This window comes from Colletotrichum spaethianum, assembly GCF_022836535.1.
Source record: "Colletotrichum spaethianum MAFF 239500 DNA, contig01, whole genome shotgun sequence".
Classification (NCBI taxonomy): Eukaryota; Fungi; Ascomycota; class Sordariomycetes; order Glomerellales; family Glomerellaceae; genus Colletotrichum; species Colletotrichum spaethianum.
In genome coordinates, this window is record NW_026054771.1 from 499,530 (window position 1) to 521,733 (window position 22,204).

The 22,204-nt window shown below is 52.7% G+C and overlaps 11 protein-coding genes and 1 non-coding gene across 12 annotated transcripts; 3 read left to right on the plus strand and 9 right to left on the minus strand.

Annotated features, from left to right (window-relative positions):
- Positions 1-346: 346 nt before the first annotated feature.
- On the minus strand, positions 347-3,730 carry ColSpa_00123 (AMP deaminase; the record flags this gene model as incomplete). The annotated part of the gene is made up of 4 exons (XM_049266335.1): positions 347-701; positions 761-1,881; positions 1,958-3,549; positions 3,724-3,730. 4 exons carry the CDS (start codon positions 3,728-3,730, stop codon positions 347-349), a joined length of 3,075 nt encoding a protein of 1,024 aa, XP_049122292.1.
- A 611-nt stretch (positions 3,731-4,341) lies between these two features.
- On the minus strand, positions 4,342-5,819 carry ColSpa_00124 (UDP-N-acetylglucosamine--dolichyl-phosphate N-acetylglucosaminephosphotransferase; the record flags this gene model as incomplete). The annotated part of the gene is made up of 5 exons (XM_049266336.1): positions 4,342-4,938; positions 4,971-5,338; positions 5,395-5,426; positions 5,471-5,496; positions 5,559-5,819. The coding sequence occupies 5 exons, from the start codon at positions 5,817-5,819 to the stop codon at positions 4,342-4,344; spliced, it is 1,284 nt and encodes a 427-aa protein (XP_049122293.1).
- A 1,197-nt stretch (positions 5,820-7,016) lies between these two features.
- On the minus strand, positions 7,017-8,892 carry ColSpa_00125 (protein phosphatase PP2A regulatory subunit B; the record flags this gene model as incomplete). The annotated part of the gene is made up of 6 exons (XM_049266337.1): positions 7,017-7,040; positions 7,127-7,722; positions 7,781-8,432; positions 8,504-8,601; positions 8,716-8,804; positions 8,849-8,892. The coding sequence occupies 6 exons, from the start codon at positions 8,890-8,892 to the stop codon at positions 7,017-7,019; spliced, it is 1,503 nt and encodes a 500-aa protein (XP_049122294.1).
- A 1,698-nt stretch (positions 8,893-10,590) lies between these two features.
- ColSpa_tRNA_024 lies at positions 10,591-10,685 on the minus strand. The gene is given in 2 exon segments: positions 10,591-10,634; positions 10,649-10,685. It is a non-coding gene; the product is annotated as a tRNA-Ser (tRNA).
- Positions 10,686-11,670: 985 nt separating this feature from the next.
- Positions 11,671-12,678, plus strand: ColSpa_00126 (uncharacterized protein; the record flags this gene model as incomplete). Its single annotated transcript, XM_049266338.1, has 1 exon — positions 11,671-12,678. One exon carries the CDS (start codon positions 11,671-11,673, stop codon positions 12,676-12,678), a length of 1,008 nt encoding a protein of 335 aa, XP_049122295.1.
- A 702-nt stretch (positions 12,679-13,380) lies between these two features.
- Positions 13,381-14,171, plus strand: ColSpa_00127 (uncharacterized protein; the record flags this gene model as incomplete). Its single annotated transcript, XM_049266339.1, has 2 exons — positions 13,381-13,559; positions 13,727-14,171. The coding sequence occupies 2 exons, from the start codon at positions 13,381-13,383 to the stop codon at positions 14,169-14,171; spliced, it is 624 nt and encodes a 207-aa protein (XP_049122296.1).
- Positions 14,172-14,354: 183 nt separating this feature from the next.
- Positions 14,355-15,261, minus strand: ColSpa_00128 (uncharacterized protein; the record flags this gene model as incomplete). The annotated part of the gene is made up of 3 exons (XM_049266340.1): positions 14,355-14,690; positions 14,755-15,066; positions 15,220-15,261. The coding sequence occupies 3 exons, from the start codon at positions 15,259-15,261 to the stop codon at positions 14,355-14,357; spliced, it is 690 nt and encodes a 229-aa protein (XP_049122297.1).
- Positions 15,262-15,749: 488 nt separating this feature from the next.
- On the minus strand, positions 15,750-16,268 carry ColSpa_00129 (uncharacterized protein; the record flags this gene model as incomplete). The annotated part of the gene is made up of 1 exon (XM_049266341.1): positions 15,750-16,268. The coding sequence occupies one exon, from the start codon at positions 16,266-16,268 to the stop codon at positions 15,750-15,752; it is 519 nt and encodes a 172-aa protein (XP_049122298.1).
- A 762-nt stretch (positions 16,269-17,030) lies between these two features.
- On the minus strand, positions 17,031-17,834 carry ColSpa_00130 (DNA mismatch repair protein MSH5; the record flags this gene model as incomplete). The annotated part of the gene is made up of 1 exon (XM_049266342.1): positions 17,031-17,834. The coding sequence occupies one exon, from the start codon at positions 17,832-17,834 to the stop codon at positions 17,031-17,033; it is 804 nt and encodes a 267-aa protein (XP_049122299.1).
- A 766-nt stretch (positions 17,835-18,600) lies between these two features.
- On the plus strand, positions 18,601-18,923 carry ColSpa_00131 (uncharacterized protein; the record flags this gene model as incomplete). The annotated part of the gene is given in 2 exon segments (XM_049266343.1): positions 18,601-18,630; positions 18,648-18,923. The coding sequence occupies 2 exon segments, from the start codon at positions 18,601-18,603 to the stop codon at positions 18,921-18,923; spliced, it is 306 nt and encodes a 101-aa protein (XP_049122300.1).
- Positions 18,924-19,585: 662 nt separating this feature from the next.
- On the minus strand, positions 19,586-19,837 carry ColSpa_00132 (uncharacterized protein; the record flags this gene model as incomplete). Its single annotated transcript, XM_049266344.1, has 1 exon — positions 19,586-19,837. One exon carries the CDS (start codon positions 19,835-19,837, stop codon positions 19,586-19,588), a length of 252 nt encoding a protein of 83 aa, XP_049122301.1.
- A 1,493-nt stretch (positions 19,838-21,330) lies between these two features.
- Positions 21,331-21,832, minus strand: ColSpa_00133 (uncharacterized protein; the record flags this gene model as incomplete). The annotated part of the gene is made up of 2 exons (XM_049266345.1): positions 21,331-21,718; positions 21,777-21,832. 2 exons carry the CDS (start codon positions 21,830-21,832, stop codon positions 21,331-21,333), a joined length of 444 nt encoding a protein of 147 aa, XP_049122302.1.
- Between the last annotated feature and the right edge of the window lie 372 nt (positions 21,833-22,204).

Sequence of the window (22,204 nt, forward strand, 5' to 3'; positions counted from 1 at the left end):
ACCTCCCTTCTCAAGTGGAGGCTTGCAGCCCAAGTGGTCTCCCCACCCTACCTAATTGGCTGCCCAACACACCTGACTTGAAAGCTGCATTGCTTCATTCATCCAGCCGATCATTAAATCGCCGCTACAGCACGACAGGGCTTCTAAACAGCCACCCTGTCTGACTGATTAGGTGACGTTCATAGATTCTGGCTACACTAAGCTACCACTGCCCAAGGTAGCATAAAGCCCTGACCCAAGGTACTTGTTTTTCCATGCCATTTCCTGTTACCCGTTCCTAGACCTCAGCGATATGCCATCCAATCCATCATAACCTTGTCTCACCCGACGAGCCATCACCATTCCCTTACTGGCTGCTACCAGCCTGGCCTCGGCTGAAGACTCCGGGAAACAACTTGGGGTCTTGGCCTGATGTATGCTCATCTGTCGGCCATGACCCTTCTCTGGACAGTGCAAGACTGGCAGGAGAAGCTACTACACCTTTCTCAAAGGCAGCCCCCTTGCCGACACTGCCTTGCCTTGCAGTCTTCTCGCTTCGCTCACCGGAAGCAACAGCAGTAGCCTCACTACCCATACTGCCGTGTTCGCGGTGCACTGCGGGCTGGTGTCCGCCAATGATGCTTTGAGCTACGCTCTGTTGGTCAGCGGTGACAATGGACTCGAAAGACCCCTTAGCGCCATAAGCGATGTACTTGTGTAGCCTGCCATCTGGATTAGCATACTTGCATCCTCTGATTAACATATCTGCCGTCAAACTCACATGTCGCGCTCCTCCCTCAGAGTTTGGTATCTGAATTCTTCTCGGCGGTCTGGCACGTTTGTCTTGACCATGGTGTTACCTGCCTTGCCCGGAAGCTTGAAATTGGGACCCAACCACTGTTCCTTAATCGCACTCTCGAACCCGCTCTGCTTGACAGAGTTCTTCGCAAGCTCGCACATGTCCACCGGACTCAGCTTATATATCTGGGCGGCTACGGCGTATTCTTCCATGAGTGGTTCCTTGGTGAAGGCAAACTGCAACGGATCATCTGTCGACAGAGACACGTTCAACCCGCGGCGAAAGTATTGGTAGAACGGGTTTCTTTCGTAGGCGAGGAACAAGGCGTTGTTACTCAACGGCGACATGGCAATGCCAATCTGCTCGAGGTAGAAAATGTACTGCAAGAGTGGAACCTTGCGCAGCAGCAGGCCATGACTGATGCTGTGGCAACAGAGTAGAGCCACTGCAAGATGCTCGCTGTCACCGGCTTCACCGCAGTGCGGTCGCAGCACGAATGTGTTGAAGCCCCGGCGTTTTCGGAGCGCGTTGAGCGACGACATGTTGGCGAACAAATAGTAAATCCAGTAGCTGTACGGAGGGTTCTGTTTGGAGTCCCACACTTTGGGCACTGGAAACTTCTTGAACAGACGCCGCTCAACCTTACTCTCGTCATCGACACTATCGAAACCAATTACCCTTTGCAAGAAGATGTGAAGCTTTGGGTGGCTTGAAGGGTCTCTTGACACCTCGAATAGGGGTTCGAAAACGTTCTTCACCACCTGCTCAAAAGTGTCCATGAGGCCGCTCGCCTTGTACACATCGTACAAGCGCGGTATTTGAATGAGCCAACGGACGTTATGGGAGAAGAGCTTGTTGTCCACGACCCAGGCAGCGAGCTTGTCCCACTCGTCGAGCGATTTACCGTAGATGGAAATTCGCCATTCTACCATCTGGTACTTGCTTGACTCGAGATCGGCAATGACCTCCTTGGTAATTTCGGCCAAGTACCGCCCATTGATGAAGTTATCCGTTTTCAGGAAGATTGTTCGGAGCCGAGACTCGCCGATCGGATTGTACTTGAGGTTGAACTTGTCGAATCTGTGGAAAGAATCGGTGTGCGCCTTCAGGTTTGTAGTTAGTAATTGCGCTTAGGAGCTCCAAGTGGGGGTTTCTTATTCCATTGAGGTGCAGACTTACATGCATATCCAGGGTATCAATGGAAAGGTCGTATGCAGTAAGGTTGATACTCTGGAAAACCTCCGCTAGGGTGAGATGCCGATCATCGCGGTAAAGTACAACTTCATCAGGACACTTCTTCATCTTGCTCTTGATGAAACGCAGAAGATGTTTCTGGTTCATGCAGGCAGAGTGGTGAACGTGGGTGTCGACTTTGCGAACATTGTAAAAGTCTCTGTGGGGGACCTTCTTGCTGTCCGCCGTCTCTTGGTACTCGTTGAGGAGAGCGTACAGGTTGAATTTGCCCTCGAGATACTGAAGTCGGCGGAAGGCAAAGCTCTTGCTAGGCCCGTCTGAGGAAATACTAAGGATTTGATCCAGATCCATGTAGAATTCTCGAATGGTGGGAACACGAACAACAGGGTTCCCGCTGGCCTCGGCTTCTTCATCCTCAAAAACTTGGTAAACACCGCTGTCGTCTAGCTTGAACCTCATCCTGTCGGCCGAGGGAAGTGGGAGCAGATCATCCATGTTGAAGTCCTCGCCAATGTCTTGGCCAGGCTTTCGCTTCTTGGACGTCGACTTTGGCTCAACTTCAGGCACCTGACGGCCTGCAGGGTCATCAGCGGTAGCAGCAGCAGAGGGCAAGACCGTGCTACCAGCTAAGCTATTGGATGTGCTAATGGCGTGCTCGGCAGAGGCCACGGCCCTGGCGTGCTCCGCTCCCCAGGCTGGCTGGGGAGGAGGTGGATAAATTGACCAGGCCGGATCATCCCTAGGATTGTCGTCCGGCCCCTGAAGTGAAAGCCGAACGTATCTCTCTCGGAGGTCCATGATGCTCTGGATATTCTTGGAAATGGCACTGAGCTCAGCCGTTATGTGCGGATCAGTGTCAGAGAAGGCGGCTACACCAAGAGCGGCAGAATGGTTCGGGATGCCGACATTTGGACCAGTGTTGTGATCCAATCCCAGGTCAGGCGGGCCATGGTTCGCAAACGCTTGAGCGCCTTCTTGATAAGGATGACTTCGAGGAGGTGAGAAGCTCTCCATGCCAGGAGTTTGGCCAAGACGCTGCTGGGTCGGTTCTGGCAGCATCACGTCCTCGTGTGCCGGGGCCTTTCCTTTGGATATACCCCTTTCCTTGCCCAATGGGGACGAATCCATAGGGTACTCCAGCCCTCGGGGGCCAGCGGGGACATCGCGATGTTCAGAGCCGACGATGATGGGACTGCCATGGGGAGGCGTAGAGTGGCCCTGGGACCACACACCACTCCCTGTTTTCAGCTGGCCAATCTGGCTCCGCTGATAGAAAAGTTTGGCGTCTGTCTGGCTCATCTGACGCTCCGCAACAGGGTCGTAGAAAGCAGTCCGAGTGGGAAGGTCACGGGGAAGCATGCCATCTTGCAGGCCGGCTTCGTCGTGGCCCTGTCCATGGGATGACAAAGGGTCCGCGTCTGATGGCAGTGCGTCGCCCTTGGTTTGCTCTTCCGACCCCTCGGAGCTTGTGTCACCTCGGGAGCCTTGAGCGGCTAGTTCGCCATCGGAATCGGTGTCCACATCGTGAAGCAAGAACGTGGTGTCTCGCTTGGGAGAGGTCGAAGCCGATGTTGGATCTTTTGAAAGAATAAGTTGTGTGTCTGATGTAGAGACGTATTGTCAGCATGGCCACGAAGTTGAGGAGGAATAGTCGAGTCGACAGTTATATTTGGGGGAAGATGAGCAACTTACCAGCGTGAAACAAAACCACTATGTTGGGTTGGGGGAAGAGTCTTCAAAAGGGTACATACCAGCCATATCGAGAACTTAGCCTTTGAACCCTGCCGTGTAGTGTTGTAGAGCTCTTCCCCCCAAGAAGAAGAGAAAACCGAAGCAAACACTCGCGGATGACAGCGGCAGAATTACGGTGATAAGATCTTAGCCTATCGTTATCGCAGTACTCGATAATCGCATAAAAAGAGATATCATGTGGGGTATCGACTGGATACCTAGGAGGAGGGGCAACGGTTGGCTCCGACCTCCGTCCACGCAGTCACGGCGGGGTCCTATGTACATAGTTAAGGTAAACAGTGGAGGGGGCCGGAGTGTGAGTCTTACAAGCTGCAAGAGCACCATTATCTTGGGTGCTTGGGTCCTGGTCCTTTGACTCTACAGTGGGTATCACCGCTGTTGCCAACATATCACCAATGCATTCATAGTGCATACCCTATTCATCAGTCAGATGTACCGGTCATAGTGTAACCAAGTCCTTCGGGTATCAACCGTGGAAATGAAGCCACCTGTATTACTCAACCACGCCTCTCTCTTCATAGTTTCTCTTCTAAAACGGTCCCGCCGATTTACCATGAAAGATGGGTCAATTCGTATATTGTGCTTGCCAAGTGCAACTCTATGCACAACTTATAGCTCTATTTCCTGTCCGATCCATGCTGCACTCTCGAGGTCTTGGCTCTGGAATCTAACGAGTAAAGTCCACCAGCACCAAAGACGATGATTGCCCCGATCAGCGTTCCTACAGCCAGCCGGTTTCCAAATAGCCAAATACTCAAGAGTAGACTAACTAATTTGCGAATATTGAGCACGATGGTAACGGTCAGTGCCGAAGACACGGCGGCCAGGAGATTGACGCCCCTGATGCACGCGTACTGCGTGAGAACATTCGTTGCAAGATAAGCAAGTTGGCTCGGGATATGGTACTTGGTCATTCCTCCTCCAACATCTCCGCTCAGGCCAAGACCAGGAAGCTGGGCCAACGTGGGCAGCGACAGTGGCGGGCTGCTGGCCAATCGTCGGAATTGGCGGATCAGCGACGGCGCAAATGGGAGGAAAAGTGGTAGAGATAACAAGTGTGAGTAGAACAGATTCTCTCTCCACTGAGGGCCGTATTTCTTGTATGTCTCTTCGGTGTAGAGGCCCATGATGGCGGAGAGAACCTGCGCCACGAAGAGGATGATGAGTCCTGTCCCAAAGGCGGGTCTATCGCTTTTCTCTGTCTCTGACGAGTCCTGGTGTTGGTCCCATCGTCAGCACGCCTTACTTCGCGTCGAGTAATGTCACTTGCCTTGGATTGTGCGTCCGACCAAGCCGCGGTGATAACACCAAAGGTTAGGAGGATAACAGCCACGATCTGAATGCGCGAGTACTTCTTCCCGTAAAGAGTGCCAGCAATCATTGTCGTGATGCTCCCGCCGGAGCGGAGAATAATGTGGACGGGAACGGATATGTCGTAGCTGAAGGCGTGGTTGTTCAACACATTAATGCTGAAGAACAACACAATGTTTATGATCCAGCGGCGCAGAGGAACCTTGTTTTTCTGCAGAAAGAATGGAGGCCTCGATCGGTCAAATTGGGAGAAGTATCCGGTGATGGCCACGAAGAGGAATTGGACAAACGTCAGGAGAGTTCCTGTACACGGGGCTTATAAGCAGTCCATCGCAGGTGGGCGAAGCAAGTGAACGTACCGCTCGCGGGTTCGACTCTTAGGAGAGAAGGTCTGATCAGCAATTGAGGGCAAGCTGGAGGATAACTGGTACTCACTTGATGATGGCTTCCAAGGCGTATACCTGGGCACAGTAAGGTCAGTACATCTGCTGCTTGAGCAGCAAGAATGATCAAGTTAACCAACATTTGAGCAGCATCCGCCAAAGATCAGGCCAAGCATGACACCGACAGCGATCCATTGGGAAAAGAGGCCTGCAATGATGCGACCGGCGGCTTGCATGGGTTTTTCGGCCGAAGCGTGTCCGTTCATAGCGGATCCGTTGGAGTCGTCGGTGATGCTCTTCTCGTCATCGTGGCCCCGGGCGGTAGTTTCCATCTTCTCCGAGGGGAGCGATGAAGTGCCTTTCGGCTGGCCGCGTTTTCGAGTGGTCGCCAGGGAGGACATCGAGGCTGTCGGAGCCTGGGGTACGGACGAGACCAGGTGTAAGGATTGTACTTTTTTTTTTTGAGTTCGATGTGTAAAGGGAGTGGTGCAGTGTGTTCGGGAGACTGGTCGCAACCAAGACAGAGGGCGGCCAATGGAAGTGGGACAATCAACCGAAGCTGGCTGCGCTGGGACCCCACCTGAGACCCGAAAGGAGCAAGTGTGCTTTTTGATTTACCTTGTCTCGCGTTCGGGGGCTTTGTCTGCAGTACTGCAACTTGGCCTTGTCCGACGCTGTAGCTTCAAGTCTCTAACGTCAGAGATACAAGCTGTTGTTCGGTTGGGGTCCAGGAAGACAATAGATGTCTATTAGTGCAGCTATTCCATGCTCTCAGCAACCTGAGCGAAGCTCCTTACCTGTTCCTGCCAAAGCTACACCTCTCGAGTTTGATGGGTGTACAGAACAACGTGAGCTGTTTTCTGAAAGTGGCCGAAGGATAGATTGATGCGACGCCGCAGACAAGAGGCGATTGGCCGATAAGATAAGGAAATAAGCATTCCGGCAATCTATGGGCGCGTACCTAGGTACTCACTTGCATACTCTGATTTCACACTGCGGAGGCCTGGGCCCCCACACTGCTAACCTCTGGGTAGGTATTGACACATTGGTTGGAAGAGCGCCTCAATCGGGCTTCGCCCACTGGAGTCCAGCGAAGATGGGTGAAAGGGGAATTCTTGAGACAAAGTTGAACAAGCCGTATCTCAATACGGTAAAGCATGCACATTTTCCGTTCCGAATGTGAGAATCTCGTTGCCTTCGATTCTGCTGTAGAAATCAGGGAGGCATCGCCGACCGTGATGCGGTTGGCGGGTCCATCTATCAATAGTGCTTCTTTCATGACTTCCACCACCAAACTTGCTCGTTTCCATGCCCGCCCCCAGCACTTGTCGATGGCCCGTAGTAACCAGCAGGTTCCTTTCTCCTGCCTCGTATCGGCCTCCCAGTCCCAGTCCCAGAGTCTGGCAATGGCGGCGGTCGTATTAACCGGCCACAGCTGCGACGCAGATCGTAGACGGCTCGCCCCATCCACCAAATTTTCCGTGTCGTAGAAGCCAATGCCCTCGATCCACGTTTCAGAACTGACCTGCCGCGCTGTGTGCCGCCTATGAGCGTCCCCACTCAGCCTGGCCCTCCGATGCCCGGGTCCTATGCTGACTTTATAGTGCAGAAAAGACAAATAACTGTCCCAGGGGAGTGACATTGTTAGCACTTCATGCTTCGGCGATGACGGAGAAAGAAAGTAAGAAACGGGGCGAAGAGGTCTTACGTTGTTCGTCGCCGCAATCGCAATGCTATCCTCAAATGGATGCCAGCTCATGTGGAGGATTTTCTTGTTGAAATCGATCTGGTCGGCATCAGTTTCCTTGCGCATTCTTTGGCCCTGACCACCAGCTCCAGCAGCAGGGCTACCAGCACGAGAACCTCCCTTCTTGCCACCGTTGGTTGCGGTTGGGCTGGTAGATGAGTTGATGGGTGTCGGCACGCCAACCTTCTTGGCCTTGAATGCAGACTTGTCGGCCTGTAGCACCACCTCAACTTCCTTCTCCGGATCCGATGGGTAAATCATGAAGTTGTTGTTGTAGCTGCCGGTCATGACATTCTTGGCGTCTCCTGAGAAGACAACTTCGAACTTGTCAAAGATGCTGTCGTTCTCGTATGTGTCGCAGAGACGGGGGCGCAAATGTTCGTGGATAGGAATCGTCTTGACGGGCTGGCGCTCCATGTTGATATCCCAAATCTTCACCGTCAGATAGTCACGAGACAGAATGTAGCGGCCGTCGTAGGAGAAACGAACGTCCGAAATTGACGAGATAATTTCGGAGAAGAATGATCTCGAAGACGGGTCTTCTTCTTGTTCGAAGACTGGAACGTGTCAGACTACATCAGCTGTGAGCAAATGGGGACAAAAAGCAATACGTACGCTTTGCATGACTGTCGCACAGAGCGCTCTGGCGCATGTCGGCAAGCTTGATGGTGCCCTTGGAGCTTGCATACATGAACCAATTACAGCTCAGGGGGTGGAATTCGGCGGCAGTTATCACCTCAGTCAGCTCCTCCATGTTGGCCGGCTTGATGTCGACAATGTTAAAGCTCTGGTCCTGGATGTTAAGATTCCACAGGTTGATACGGAGGTCGTCGCTGCTGATAAATGTCTCGCCATCGCTGTTGACTGATATACTGTTGATGTGGTATGCATGGGCATTGGCGTAGGTCCGGCGGGGGACAGCGGCGACGACGGTGTCGTGGTGGGTGAGGCGGGGCATAATGAGGTCCTCGGCGTTCTTGAAGCGATGCGCAGGCGACTGTTTTGGGGCGCCTCCGCCGCCGGCGAGGTTTGCGGGAGTTAGATCGTCAGACAAGTTGTTCTCGGCAACGACCTTGAGCGACTTCTCAAAAACCTTCCATAACTTGATCGTCTTGTCATTTGTTGAAAGCAGGTAGTGGGATGCATTCTGTCGGCGGCACCACTTGATCTTGTTAATCTTCTCCTCGATCTCCAAAGATTTCAGGTAGTCGAATTCGGGCTCGTGAGACTGGAACTCCGTGTGGAACTTGTACTCGCATGTCTTTTTCTGGTCGGGGGCATCAGCAAGAGCCGTACAGCAAGCGGCCGATGTAGATCGATGGGCCAGGTCCGACTCACCGTCTCGTTCCGTTCGAACAGCACGACTCGGCCACCTTTATCTCCCGTCGCTAGGTAGTTACCCGTGTGATCGAACTCGACCGTCGAGATAATATCAGCTAGACAAGAAGATGTCAGGTATACGCAACGAACGATATGGGCAGGCCATGGGGTTTCACCCCAAGGCGGCGGCGGGGGCGGCAACGGTAGACAGAGGTGTACGGTTTACTAACCTTCGGTGATGTCCTCCACATCGCCCTTGTCTCCAAAGCACCTGTTGCGTCGCGTGAGCAGTCGGTCAACCAAGGGCGGGGCAGCCAAGCTAGAGATGAAAAGATGACATGGAGCAAGCTGGTGAGCACATACTGGGTGAACTTCCACGTAGGGGAGTTCGTTTCACTGTCCACCATGATTGCTGACCAGCTCTGAGACGGCTTAGACGTGGACTCGTAGACGTTGAGATGGGCGAAGGAAGAAGCGAGGTGGCGGGGCAGGTCGAGAACGAGGGGCGAGCTCTAGTCGTGCGGCGAAAGGGAAGCTATCTTTCAGCACGGGGCGAGACGGATAGGGCTGGAATGAGCCACACGAGAGTCGCAATTCAGGAGGCGTAAAGGTTGTGTTGGGTGATAGCTGCGGCGATGTGCGAAGTCGACGTAAAAACACGCAGGCGAGATGGAGGAAGACAGCGAGGGGCAATTGCGGCGACGTACGGCCAAGGGTTTTCTTGTTTCTCTTTGGGATAAGGTAGGTCCGCCGGGTCGAAATTGGCGGAGAGGATGCGGGAAGGGAGGTCCGTAGCTCGAGGAGATGGATTCCTTGAAGGTAGGGAGGCGTATGCGTATGCGTGTGCAGGATTGGAGAAAGCGTCTGGGGATTGCTAAAGCTGAGTATTTCGTCGGATGCAGCGACGGGCGAGGTTTCTGGCGACCTAGGGGTGTTGGTCGGGAGTTGCACGTTATTTCTTGGGGGGGGTATCGCGGCGCGGGTAGCGGGCAGACCAGATACAGGGTGCAGGAATGCGCAAGGTTGAGGTTGGGGGGGGTGTAGGTGTGTGTGAGAGTGGGAAAGTGGTGGTGCGGTGATGGATGTGATAGAAAGAGGTGACGCTAGGAAGGTCGATGGATGTTGCGCTGCGGTTGCTGCTGTCCCGACCGATCGACTGCCCTGCTGCTGTCTGCGGTGTGCTCTGCTTGGTGTGCGCTGTGCCGCAATGGGACTGGGACCAGGACTGGAAGCGGGATGGGAATGGGAATGAGGTGGGAGTGAATGGGACAGCGTCCAGGCAAACTGGGCGAGAGAGTGAGGTACTTCCGTCAGAGTAGGCGGGAGGTACCGCATCCAGCTTAGGTAATGCAGCTGAGAGGTAGGTGAGAAGAGTGAAGTGAGGTAAGGTGAGCGAGCGGGCAGGGACTCCGATTGTGTGCAGCTGCTGCCCTGGACAAGAGGTGGACACCTAAGATAATACATACGTCTCACACCACGAAATCTCATCCATAGGCAGCTGTGGCTACTCTGCGTGCCGCTGCCCCTCCGGTACCTATCCTATTACACCAGATCTTATCCAAAATCATGAAGTCTTCCATCCGAAACAATGAATAAGGCGAGCAGGGTGAAGTATGATAGTTGATGAGGTCTTGTTATGTAAGTTTGATCATGTACCACCCCTCGGTTCACCAAACCCATCCACTCGTCTCACCCACCTACCTGCCTTTGATCAATCAGCGAGGGGCTTCCAGCCGTGTCCAACAACCAGGTGTAAGCTGGAGCAAAATACACTTGGAGGGTAAAGGTGGGGTAAGGAATCCTGCTGGGCGGCCTGAAATCCGGAACCGTCCAGCAGGCGACCCAAGCACAGTGAGGGGTGCCATACGTACCGATCGCATCCACAACTCTGAAGCTTAAGCTGCGCTACCAGACCAAGCTGATCTCACTCGTGCCCTCAAAATTTTACACGGCAAACAGAACAATAAGTCTATCTCATATAAGACCAGAGCATAAACAAACAGACAGACAGACTCAAGATGCCAAAGAAACCCCCCATCTTTTCCGCCATACCAGTCATCGAATACCTAACCCATCAATATATATATGTTCTGACAACAAAAAGTCGACAACAGCAGGGTTCGAACCTACGCGGCCGAAGCCATCAGATAAAGAGAGGTTTAATTCAAGTCTGACTCCTTAACCACTCGGACATGTTGTCTTCATAATGATGTAAATTACCGCTGAGGTTTGTCAACATGTCGGCTAGCTGCAGGACGCACTCGTGCGGTTGCGGATATGCCAGGAAGAAAACAGCGACAACTCCACCAACCCTCACCCCCACTACTCGTGACACCTCTTTCCACTTGGTAATATCTACCGGGCTTGTTTGACCCGATTGTAAACGGGACCAAGTCTCTGAGATTGGTGTATGCTGGTCACCCGCTGTTTCTGGCAGTGTGAGAAGCCTTTGTGAGCCAGGCATTATTAAGGTCCTTCGAAGTCTACACGATCCTTGTTGCGAGGCCTGAGTGGCTTGGGGCCCATGATACATGCCCCTTGCAAATATGAAGATGCGTTTGACAATGACAGAACAGTTTAGGGATATCGCATTATTCATTGCCAAAGACCAGACCGATCCTTGCTACCTAAGTCCCAAAAGGACTTGAGCACGAATTTGTCGACAGACCAAGTGTACACCCTTCATGCCTCCTCTGCAGTCTACTCTTTATATTTGTTGACTTCCTTCTTACTCTCGTCCCTCCATCCTCTCCAACTTTTTTTTACATTTTCGTCAGGGTTTAGGCTATGCATTTGCAACATAACAACAGGAGGCTGATGTTCATAGGGTCGGATACCATTGAATCAGAGCCGTCAGGTCGGTGAAGTTCTTGCTTAGGGCTACTTCGCAATACATTTTCAGCTTGTTAAACCTCGCTCATCCAGAGCCCAGCATTTCGCTGGGAGATTTCCGGCCAAATGGAGTGGTCGGCGACCGATGAGGAGCTCTCCGTTCGGGTCCTTTCGGGTACTTGCCAACTCGCCCACTAACGGACATGCAAAGCCACGGGCAAAGACCTCGGTTTCCTGACATTCCTCCAGCCTAAGCTTTGCCGAATGTTTACTGCAGCGTCCTATCCTGGAATTAGAATCGTGACTTTTTCTCCCGCGAAACATACGACCCATTGCTTCTGGCCGCCGATATCATGGATCCACACGACGGCTACGACGCCGACCCAAAGCGCAAAGGCAAGGGAAAAGCAGCTTCCGATGCTGCGCCTACCAGGGTTGACAGTGCAAACAACCCTCGACATCAGCAAGGAGACGGCGATGCACAATCTGAGCCTTCGCTTGCAAACCGCCTTGTAACATCAGCAGCTAACCTTTCTCGAGCTGCTCTGGCAGGCCGCCCTGTTGCCGAGGGCATCCGAAGCGGAATTTCTGCAAAGCCGTACGCACAGGCCGAGGCCAGCACCAGCTCTGCCCAAGACTCCGTACGCCAGGGACAGACGACTGCTACCTATCGTGGCGCAGATGGCCATGGAAGTGGTGTTGGGTCCTTCTCGTCATCACTACACTCAACCACAGCTGGCGAAAAGCAGTACGACAGTTTTATGGGTGCCCAAGCAGCGCTTGACAGCTCGGTCCAGCTACAGACACCAGACCATGCCCCGCCAGGCCTCGCTGATCCAGCGAGCACGCGGCACAACTTTCGTTTCTTAGGAAGCCAGTCTGATGTCAAAGACCAAGAAGCCAGGGATGGCCAGCAGGTCATTGACTTGCTAACTGCCCCAGGAGAGTTGGCCGATTTCCAAGACATTGACGACAGCCTCCAAACCTTCATTTCACAGGAAGAAGAAGACTCGTTGAGAAAGGCGCTCTTTAGTGGCAGGGGGGATGGCCCTACCTCCAACTGGACTCCCCTCCTCGACTTCCAGCCCGACTTCCTTCAAGGAGGCGAAGTCACCGAATTGTTACAGCATTTTGGCGTTGCCGACCTTCGGCAAGCCAGAGCCATGTGGATGGACAGCTGGAACGACGTGCTCGCAAGCTATACAGACCAAGTTTGGGGCGACCTCGGCCCCTTAGCCCGAGAAGCGCAGAGAGAAATCCAAGAGGCGCGTGAGCAGGGGACGACGGCGACTATGGACCCCGGCGGGATGCAGGCGCTTCAACGACTGCGACAGATTCTAGCGCACGTCCGGGGTCATTAATTAACGCGGACGATGCTATCTGGAGGTCATGGATCGAGAGCCCGGCGGTGTGAGTGCGGGGTTGCTGTGCCAACTCTTCCCTTTGCCCAATGACATCATGTGATTGCAGCTGTTCACTGCCCACTTGGCCAGCAAAGCCCAGCCACCTCATCCATCCTGCGCACCCTTGGCCTAGCTAATCCGAGAGAGAGGAGAGTGCTCGCATGCATGCAACCCACACCAAAGAGACGTGGGCGGGGCTGGCTGTCTTACGCTTACTTTCTAGTACGCACATGTGCTACGGGACACCGGTCCACGAGCAGGGAAAAGGAGTAATGGGGTGGAAGCAACGGCCGTGGCTGGCAGCAAAGCAGACTGACAGCTGAGGCCTTGCCGTCGCATTGGACCAGTCACGAACCGAAATAAAATGTTACTTCTCTAGCTCCGTGCCCCCTCACTTCCTCCTGTTGCTGTTTTTGCTGCTGCTGCTGCTGTTGCTCCTCCCCAAGTCTGATTCGACTCCAGGTACGGTCAGACTGCTCAGAACGCCTACACGACACCTTCTGGCCTCAGAGGAGGTGTCTGTTTCTTGTAGCGCAACATTGAAGCCTCTCTGCCTACGCCGCTTCGTTTCGGGCTTCGAGCAAGAGCGGGAGAAGGAACATTTACCTTGGATCTGCGCCATTGGGCCACAGGGACCATGAAGTTTCCACTCTGGACGAGATGCCTGGCATTGCTTGTAACGACAGACACGTTCTTCACAGCCGCGGAGCTGACGCCGACACCGACCCAGACCAAAGCGCCGATCCCGACCGCGGCCTATATAGCAGGCGGATCGCCGTTGCAGCTCTTCAGGCGTCAAGACTGCCCGGTCGGCACTTCTATGTGTTCAGATTCGCTCGGTACGAACTTCGAGGGTGTCTGTTGCGCAACAGGGCAGCTCTGCGAACTTGATGACAACAACCGGCCAGCATGCTGCCCTTCAGGGTATGGATAGCCCCTCCACGCAAGGAGTGGACAGCTGCACGTTATGATATCGGAGAAGCTAACACATAATCTCAAATTGTAGAGCTGTATGCACCGGCACGGCTCCAACGACAGCGCCCAGCGCTGCTACGGCTGTCTCATACGTGTCGAATGAATACTTCCCTTTCCCGTACATCGCAACATCTCTCGACCGCGGCGAATGCTCCTCGGCTGTCAGCCAGTGCTCCCGGAATTACCAAAGCTGCGTCACCCAACTCGACGGAAACTCCGGCTTCGGCGTCACCGTTATTGTTCCCGGGGGAGGCGGCACCACAGTCGCTGCAACCCGGCCTGACGTCGGAAGCTCGGCCACACCCATCTGCTCCAGCCTTAGTTCTCGTGCCTGCTACGGATTGGAGAACGACCAGTGCGCGCAATCAACAACGGTTAATGGCGTTGTGATCAATGCTGCAGCACGTCCGACGGCGGCCTGCATAGCTGGTATCGCTGCCGGTGTGGGAGTAGCCGTACTTGGCGCCATGCGATGAGATGGAACAGCATGATGAGAATCCGCTGCGGTTACTTTGTAGAGGTTTAATGATCCCGGTGCATATGCTCTTTTTGTTCGGTTAACCTTCTTAACTATTATATACTACATGGGCGGGGCATGATATAACAGCGCCGGCGAGGTGTCCATCGAGCTGCCACAAGCCTGCCGGCCTATGGACATCTCATCGCTCATCTCTATCGTCATGTGTATTCCAGCCAGCGATACCGCTTGCCTTTCTCGAGACGGAATCGGCCCAATCTTCGAGAGTGTCGCTGACGATCTCCAACATACGGCTGAAGAAGAAGAGGCTGATGAAGGAAAGCCCGGCGATCACGGCGAAACAGATCCAGTACATCTTAGGCGTGTAATGCTCCACCAGGTCGGGGATCTCTACGGAGAAATAGCTGGTCATGAAGGTGATGGGAAGGAAGAAGACACTCAGTTTGGCGAGGAGGGTTGCGCTCCTGCTCAGGCGGGCAGTGGCTTGCGAATCCTTCTGGGCCGTAAGGCTGAAGTACTGTAACCTAGTGAGCGTCGGCAGCAACCAACAATGACGGCGAAATGCCTAGGCAGCAGCTTACCGTGTCTGACAAAGCCTTTTGCTCGTCCAAGCATTCTTGAATCGTGTTAAGCATCAACAGCTGCAGTCTGTCCCCAAGGCGCTCGAAGCGACTTCTAGCCGACGAGGATATACTAACCTCGCCGGGCATGCTTTCTGAGAGCTCGAAATGACCACATTTGCCCTCTTGATATGCGTCCACCGAGCGAGGCCAGCAGATACGCCGGATGAGAGTTTTGTAGCTCTCAAAAAGATGATGGAGTTGGCGGAGTTCCTTTCTCAACGTGTGCAGAGACTTGATAACATCGTCTGTCTTGACTTTGCTTCTTCGACTCTGTAGGCGGGTCAGGATTTCCATTCGCATGGCATGGCATGGCCGGCAGCGGGGTATATCTTTTTCTTACCTGGCTTCCGAATATCTGGTCACTCTGTTGGGCCACGCAAAAGCCGATTAGCAAGTGATTCGAGATGCCTGATGCCCACTTACCAGCTGTTCAAGCCGGAGTTTTGAAGCCTTCAATACAGGCATGGTCGATGAATAATCCTCAAACAAGTAATAAAACAGATTGCTTGAGCCTTCATATGCCGTGTCGCTTTTGGGTTCCGTGGCAGTCATCGCTTGTCTAACCCGCTTGAACGAAACAAGTCTATCGCTGAAATCTGCTATACCATGGTTGGAGAGTTGACATAGAACGCTTAGAGTGTTGGATCGCATGCTCTGCAATTCCTTTCTGGCCCAGTTCTCCCTTTCCGGCTGTTCTGTTGGCGGCGTCTCGTGGAATGACACAACAACGGCTGAGGCAATGTTTAGCTTATCACAGGTGCCACTGACAAAGCTAAACTTGGAGTTGCATATACGACGTACAGTCAGAGCAGAGAGTGATCCATGACCAGTGCCATGGCGGCAATACCCTCTGAAGCTTTTCGGTGTCACCAGTTGATGGTCGACGGTGCAACCAGTTGGCGCCGATGCAAAGAACTGCCATATGTTAAACGCCCGCGGTGAATACGTCCGTGTCAGTACCCACATTGTTTCCCCTGATCAATCGATGTGTAGTTAACGGTTTCCTTGACCAGCTGGTAAATCTCGAGGTCCTCTATGTTCTGCACAGTTGTTCGAGCTGAGGGCTGCGCCTTAGGCTCATCATACATCGACCCTGATTCGATGTCGCTCTGCTTGGCCAACTGTTTTTTGTCATTTTTCAGTACAGATGCTAGAGGAGAAGCCCTCATTATGGCCTGCAACCTCTGAGAGAACCCATAGCGGTTGCCGATTTGCTGTACGGTCGAGCTTTGCGTGCTTGGCGACCAAATGTTGATCCAGCGTACCGTGCCCTCGGGGGCCTTCTGACCAAGGATTACTATGAAGTCTTCCGGGCTGAGGTCGAATGCAATTCTAGCTTCATTTTGGTTGAACTCGACGACAAAGTTGCGAGTCTTGTCACTGGCAGCCTCGGCCTTGACGTGGTCGTATACATCCTTATCGTCGAGATTTAGGAACTTGTCCTCCAAGCTGACAGATGTATTCGGCGCCATGAATTTGCGTCCAACAGAAAAGGCTATAGACGTCTGGCTATTCAAAAGCTTTATGCGCGAAAGTCAGATCTGTGATGTTGAAGATGGAAGGTCGAGGTTGGACACGCAGCCTTGCAAGCGAAAGTCACGTCTGACATCAGGTTGGATATTAGGCGGCCCGAGGTGGGAACTCTGCGTACTTTAGGCAGGCTCGAAATGAGGCCAGACAAGGTACCATGCCGGAACATGCAGCCAGGCCCTCTGTCTCAACCCATTTACTGTCAGGGGCTGGGAAAGTTGCCTTCCGTTGGTTCGCAGCGCGGCTACACCCGTCAGCGCTTAACTTCGAGAGGTAACAGCAACATGCAAGTTTGAACAGGGGTCTTTAAACGAACCAATGGCCAATAGTATGTTTTTTTCCATGAACTAAACGATGAACGCTCATCAAAACGACATATCGGACATGTGATATACTGGTTCTTATGCTTTTCTCTAGGTAAAGGCGAGCAAGCTGCTACTTTGCCAGATAAACACTCTTGGGCTGTCATGATGCATCCTTCTCTAGCTTGTCCCAGCCATATATACGGTTGGTGACTGAGTCAATCCTACTACCAATTCCAGCATATTGCTACGATCGTAGTGTTAACGCCCTTTTCTAGCTTCGTTAGACGCAAATCTCCACTTCCTTTCATTCGCAGGTCGTTATGGGTCGGTCTACCACCCATTTGGACGGGACTATACAGAACTATAAGACATGACATAATACGTAGTCGCACCATCTATTCAGCTGCTGACATTCGAGGTTAAGAGCTCCTTTAGAGTCGTCCGAATGGTGTCCTTATCATCGTTCGTCCCATGCTGCGGTTGAGTTACACTGGGATGCCCCAGAGAGAGCTGGAGAAACCCACGGGCGACTTTTTCAGCTTCTTCAAGCCGGGCCTCGTCTTGAAAATCCAGCTTAGCACATGCCGCCCCGAGGTCCTCGTTCCGAGACAGGAGGAGCATGATTGCCTCAGCTCGTTCTACCACTGCGGCATCAACCCCATTTAGAGCTGCACATCTACTGCCGAAACTCGACATGCTTCTTCCAGGAACCAGTTGGTAAAGAAAGACTACCTGGTCTTCCATGTGCTCTGTCTCGAGGTCAAGGCGGACGTTCATGTGTGTAAGAAATATCTCTGGTCGACTCTCCAGTTGACCCCCTTCAAAAATCTCATGACAGTGCGTTGTCATGAGAATTTTGGGAGTCTGTGAGCCGAGAATGGCGAAATGATCAATGAGAGCAGTCATGAGTCCGCACTCATCGTCGGCTGCTGTTCCCTTGCCAAACTCGTCTATTGCAATCAGAGTACGGCGGGTGGCGTACTTCAACAGGAATGCAACTTGCTTCAGGTCAGTGCCATAAGAGCTCTCTGCTAGCGACACGCTTTCTCTTGTCGAGATGCGAGTTAGAATCCGATCAGTGATGCCGATGGTAGCGCAAGCGGCGGGCACAAAGCTGCCTATATGGGCCAGGTAAACAATCAAGGCGACTTGCTTGATGTATACACTCTTCCCAGAGTGATTAGGTCCTGTGACGATGAGCATGTTGACTTCTGAATCCTCATTAGCCGGTGATACCATCCGTCTCTCCAACTCGCCGCCAGACCCGCCGACGAGGTAGCAATCATTGGGGATGAATGCCGGTACAGCCAACTCTTGGAGCGGATGACGCCCTCTTTGAATCGACACAACATTGTCGGTGGTCATCTGTGGGCCAGTCCAGCCATACTTAAGTGCACCTTTCGCTAGGGCCACTAAACAGTCAAGTTCACCGCAAGCATCAGACGCACGACTAAGCATAGAAGCGTGCTCGAGGACCTTACAGGCTAGATCGTGCAGGATCTCGACTTCCAGATCTAAGGAAGCTTAGCAAACGCCTATACCACGAGGAGAAGGTATTTACGAACCGACAATTCTGCTGTATGTGTCGCCAATTTGAGTGTCTAATTCCAGCATGCTTTTGTTCTTGTAATATACGTTTCCGTTAGCAACAAATCGTTGCTCCCACCGGTCACCCTCAATTCCTTGCCCTTCGTATCCTGCCTCGCCAGTTTCAGAAAGCAAAGGCACTACCGTGAGGAAACCTAGCTGAGGCCAGAAGACGCAGCCTGTCACGTACTTACGGGCCCATTCTGGAAGTTCACGAGTCAATGATGTGCTGACCTCACCCAGGAAAGAATCCAGTCCGTGATATGTTCGCTTGAGCTTGTCCAGCCTGGGATTGATATTCCACCTTACAGCAATGCGTGAGCTTGCCTTGGTTTCTTCGAAATCGACAGTCGCTCCAACTAGTTCTCCAACATTTTTTATTATGGCCACAGGAGTGGCTTCGATGATCTATGTGAGCACATTAGCCAGACAACCCGTGATTGGAACGTCAACGCGTGTTACCTGTCGAAAGACTACAACATCGTGCCCTTCTCGCAGTTCAAGCACGGCGTCTCTGAGCCGCAATACGGAGATCGAAAACTGGCTCAAGGTCCACCACACGCCACGCTCGACCGACGCACTGCTGCTGGGGGATTCTACGCCCTTTTCCAGTTGAGCCAGAGCTTTTTTTATGTCCTTGACCTTCTTCAAGGTCTGCGAAATGTTCTCAAAGGCTATCTCGTTACCGGATTGCAGGAGTACTGATATGGACTTATGCCTTTCCTGAATAATGTCAATGTTGACCAGTGGGCGCAGGAACAGCTGCCTTAGCCTTGACCTTCCCTGAGCTGTGCCCGCAAGCGGATGAAAGATGCCATAGAGAGATAGACTCTCTTTCAGTCCAGCGGCGGCTGTACCTGTGCCCGACACCAGACTGGTGGGATGCAGCTCTGACTGAAACACCTGGAGAGACGATAGTGTATCGGCGTTGACAAGCATGTAATGATCCAGGGCGAACATTCGAAGTGAGGTGACAAAGAATCCTCCTGCACTTCCCGAACCTTGCTCTGTCTTTTGCAACCGCATGGTTTCCCACAGGACGGCGCCAGCACATCCAATCTGATTTTTGTCAGAGCTTTAAAGTAGATGTCACTCATACTGCACGATAGCTCACCGACATGGTGCTGTCAAGGTCTATGAAAGAGCCTAGACGCATGATTTTGACGTTCTGACATTCTTCCCAATGGCCGTTCACGTCATGTTGTGGAGATAGGTTGCCGGCAGCTGTCACGAGGGCATGTTCTGGGTAGACCAATGGCAAGCTGGCCAGCTTGTCCAGGGAGGCCGCGTGACTAAACTCATTCGAACCAAGTAAACGGATGATATAGCGTTCTGTCTCGGAACCTGAAAGAAAACTCCATCAGTGCTCACATCGTAGCCCAGCGGTAAACCAACCCACCTTGGTCCACGGTAGTTTTGTGCTGCTCAAAAAAGCGAAGCACTGGATCCGGTGTTTTGAGGGGCAGTAAAATTGTTGTGGGCTGGACATGGACCATGATTGTCTCAATAAGCTGCAGCGGCTCAGCACACGACATCTCTTGAAGCAGAAATAGGTTGCCTTCGTCGGAGTTGTAGTAGGCGCAGCCGAGCTTGCCCTTCTCCCTAACAAAAACTGCCATCACGACTTCATTCGTCTGCTCAGCTTGATCCGTGGCACGTCTGTCAACGACTGAAATCTCTCGAAGCTCGCTCGATAGGGGGGCAGGGACCCATCATGAGGTAGGTCTCGAGCCAGCGTAGAGAACAAACGGTCATTTTCGGCAGGCAGTGTCAGTCGATGAACTCTGTCATGTGGATGCCATCGAGTCTCTGAATCATTGCTGTGCTCTGTTTCAGACGTCGAGTTCATCTGCATTGTGGGTGAATGCTGATGGGGGCCACTGGGAATCGAGAAGATAGGCGAAGTATGTGTTGGGCCGATGAAACTGGAAGCGCCTTGAGTCTCGCGAGATGCACGAGTAGAGCGAATCACTGACTGATAAGGCGCCCTCGAGGTTCTCCTCGAAGTGCTCTCCGAACTGCTCCAAGGGCCCCTTCGCGAGTCAACCCTTAGGCCAAGGCTCGAGCCTCCCCTGGAACGAGATCGACCCCCCAAGACCGAAAATTTCCATTGCCTCGACCCGACATATTGAGGTGCAAATAGACTGAGACTGATCGGGGGGCTGAGAAAGAGAGGGCTACGCTGAGAAGTAACGCGATCCTAAGCTTTTCGAGTCGAGACAAGTTGATAAAATCAAAGTCAGGTACAAGAGTGGTGGTTCAATGGAAGCTAGAAATCGAAAGACGAAAAACCAAATACTCCGAGGCAGGTGCAGGTCTTGCCACAGAGGTTCCTACCTATACAGTCGGCCTGGACCAATGGTCATCTTAATGTCACGCTGATGGCAATCGTGCTTCCATATCTGAACCAGCGCACCTGCCTTGTCAGCAGGGGCAGAGGAAGTGGGTGAAAGAGAAGAAGAAAAAGACGAAGTAGATGAAGGTCAACATCAAGTCACAGAAAGGTTCAACAATCCGACAGGCAAAACACATCAGTCGGGTGTGACCCATAGCTCGCACGTGTAGCCTTTTGGTCAGACGTATAATTTTCATGTTCGTACCGTGTGGAAATCAATTGGCAGTCCACATCGCAACTTTGTTCATTCGACTACACAAAAGAGTCTGGACCAAGTGATATGAGGCATCGAGGACGATAGGCTTGGTGGTTGGGGGTGTTACCAATGGCAGGTAGACTGGCACCGATCAATCCATCCCAAGGCTTTCTGGCTCAGCAAGATGCTCAGAAACCATACAGAAGGGGCTAGTCTGGCCCAAGGACCTGGCTCTTGTGTCTTCTTTGCGCGGTTGGCTTTTCGAGGAATATCTTAGAAATACCAGCGCCGGGCTTCATCGACGGAGACTTACAAGGAGACTTGGCCCCAGATTAGACGAATCTTCCATAATAGTCCCCGAGGGCCGATCGACTTCCATCAAGTATTGCATGGTTGCCATTCCCCTTCGGACCTTATTATAAGCGAACCGTAAGTAGGATCCTGCACCAAGGTGTAGATATAGTATATTATGTTGGCTATGATACGTCGCATCTTCATCACAGGCGATTGTTTTCTCGCCCTCAGTGCGAAGCAGCCGCATTTCCAGTCTTCTCGCCAGACTTGATCCAGTTGGTGAAGTCGCGTCTCTGTTTCCGAACATCGGCAAAGCCCGGTCGGCTCTCAAGAATCCGGAACGGATTGCCAATATAGTCCTTCTCCACTTCTCCGCTGCCCGTCAGGAAACCGACCTCGCCTTCCCTCTCAATCTTCCCAGCCCATACGCGCCACTGAATCGGTCGTAGGTTCGGAGCACCCAGCACAAGACCAAGAACGATGACCACCGTTGCTATAGCCGTCTCAATGGTGATGTCTGCCGGTAAGGATGTTGTGGCTGCCGGCGTGGATGTTGCCAAGTGTGACGCGGCTCGGAAGGATTGCAGCGCGGAATGCTCTTGTGCCGAGTAGCAGCTAGGTCATCAATCGGAAGTTAGCAAGATCGTTCGCGCGGCATTATAGCTGGACTTACGCGTGGCCGAGCAGCATAAGGCCAATGGCCGTGATGGAGCGCGAGATCCAGGTCATAGTGTGTATTTAGGTTGATGGGTTAGAGGAGACAGTTCCTGTCTGATCCGGTGCGCAAGCTGTTTCTATATCGGTCGTACGACGTTGAACACTCGGCTTGTCAGCAGCGAGGTGGCTTAGGCGAATGGCAAGGTACTCTGGGATTAACGAGGCTAGGTAAGCTCGAGAGCAAGAAGCGTGATTGCTTTGGTGGGGGGTCTGTTGTTCGTATCCGTGCTATAGCGGATGTGAAACTCCACCTCGATAGCGCCAGTTGCCTTGCTTCTACCATAGTTAGCCTAATAAGCAGCTTAATGGCTCAAGTGGAGTGTGCTTTCTGTCAACTCATTGTACATAGTACGCATAACTCCCCGTCCCCCCAAAAATGAGGAA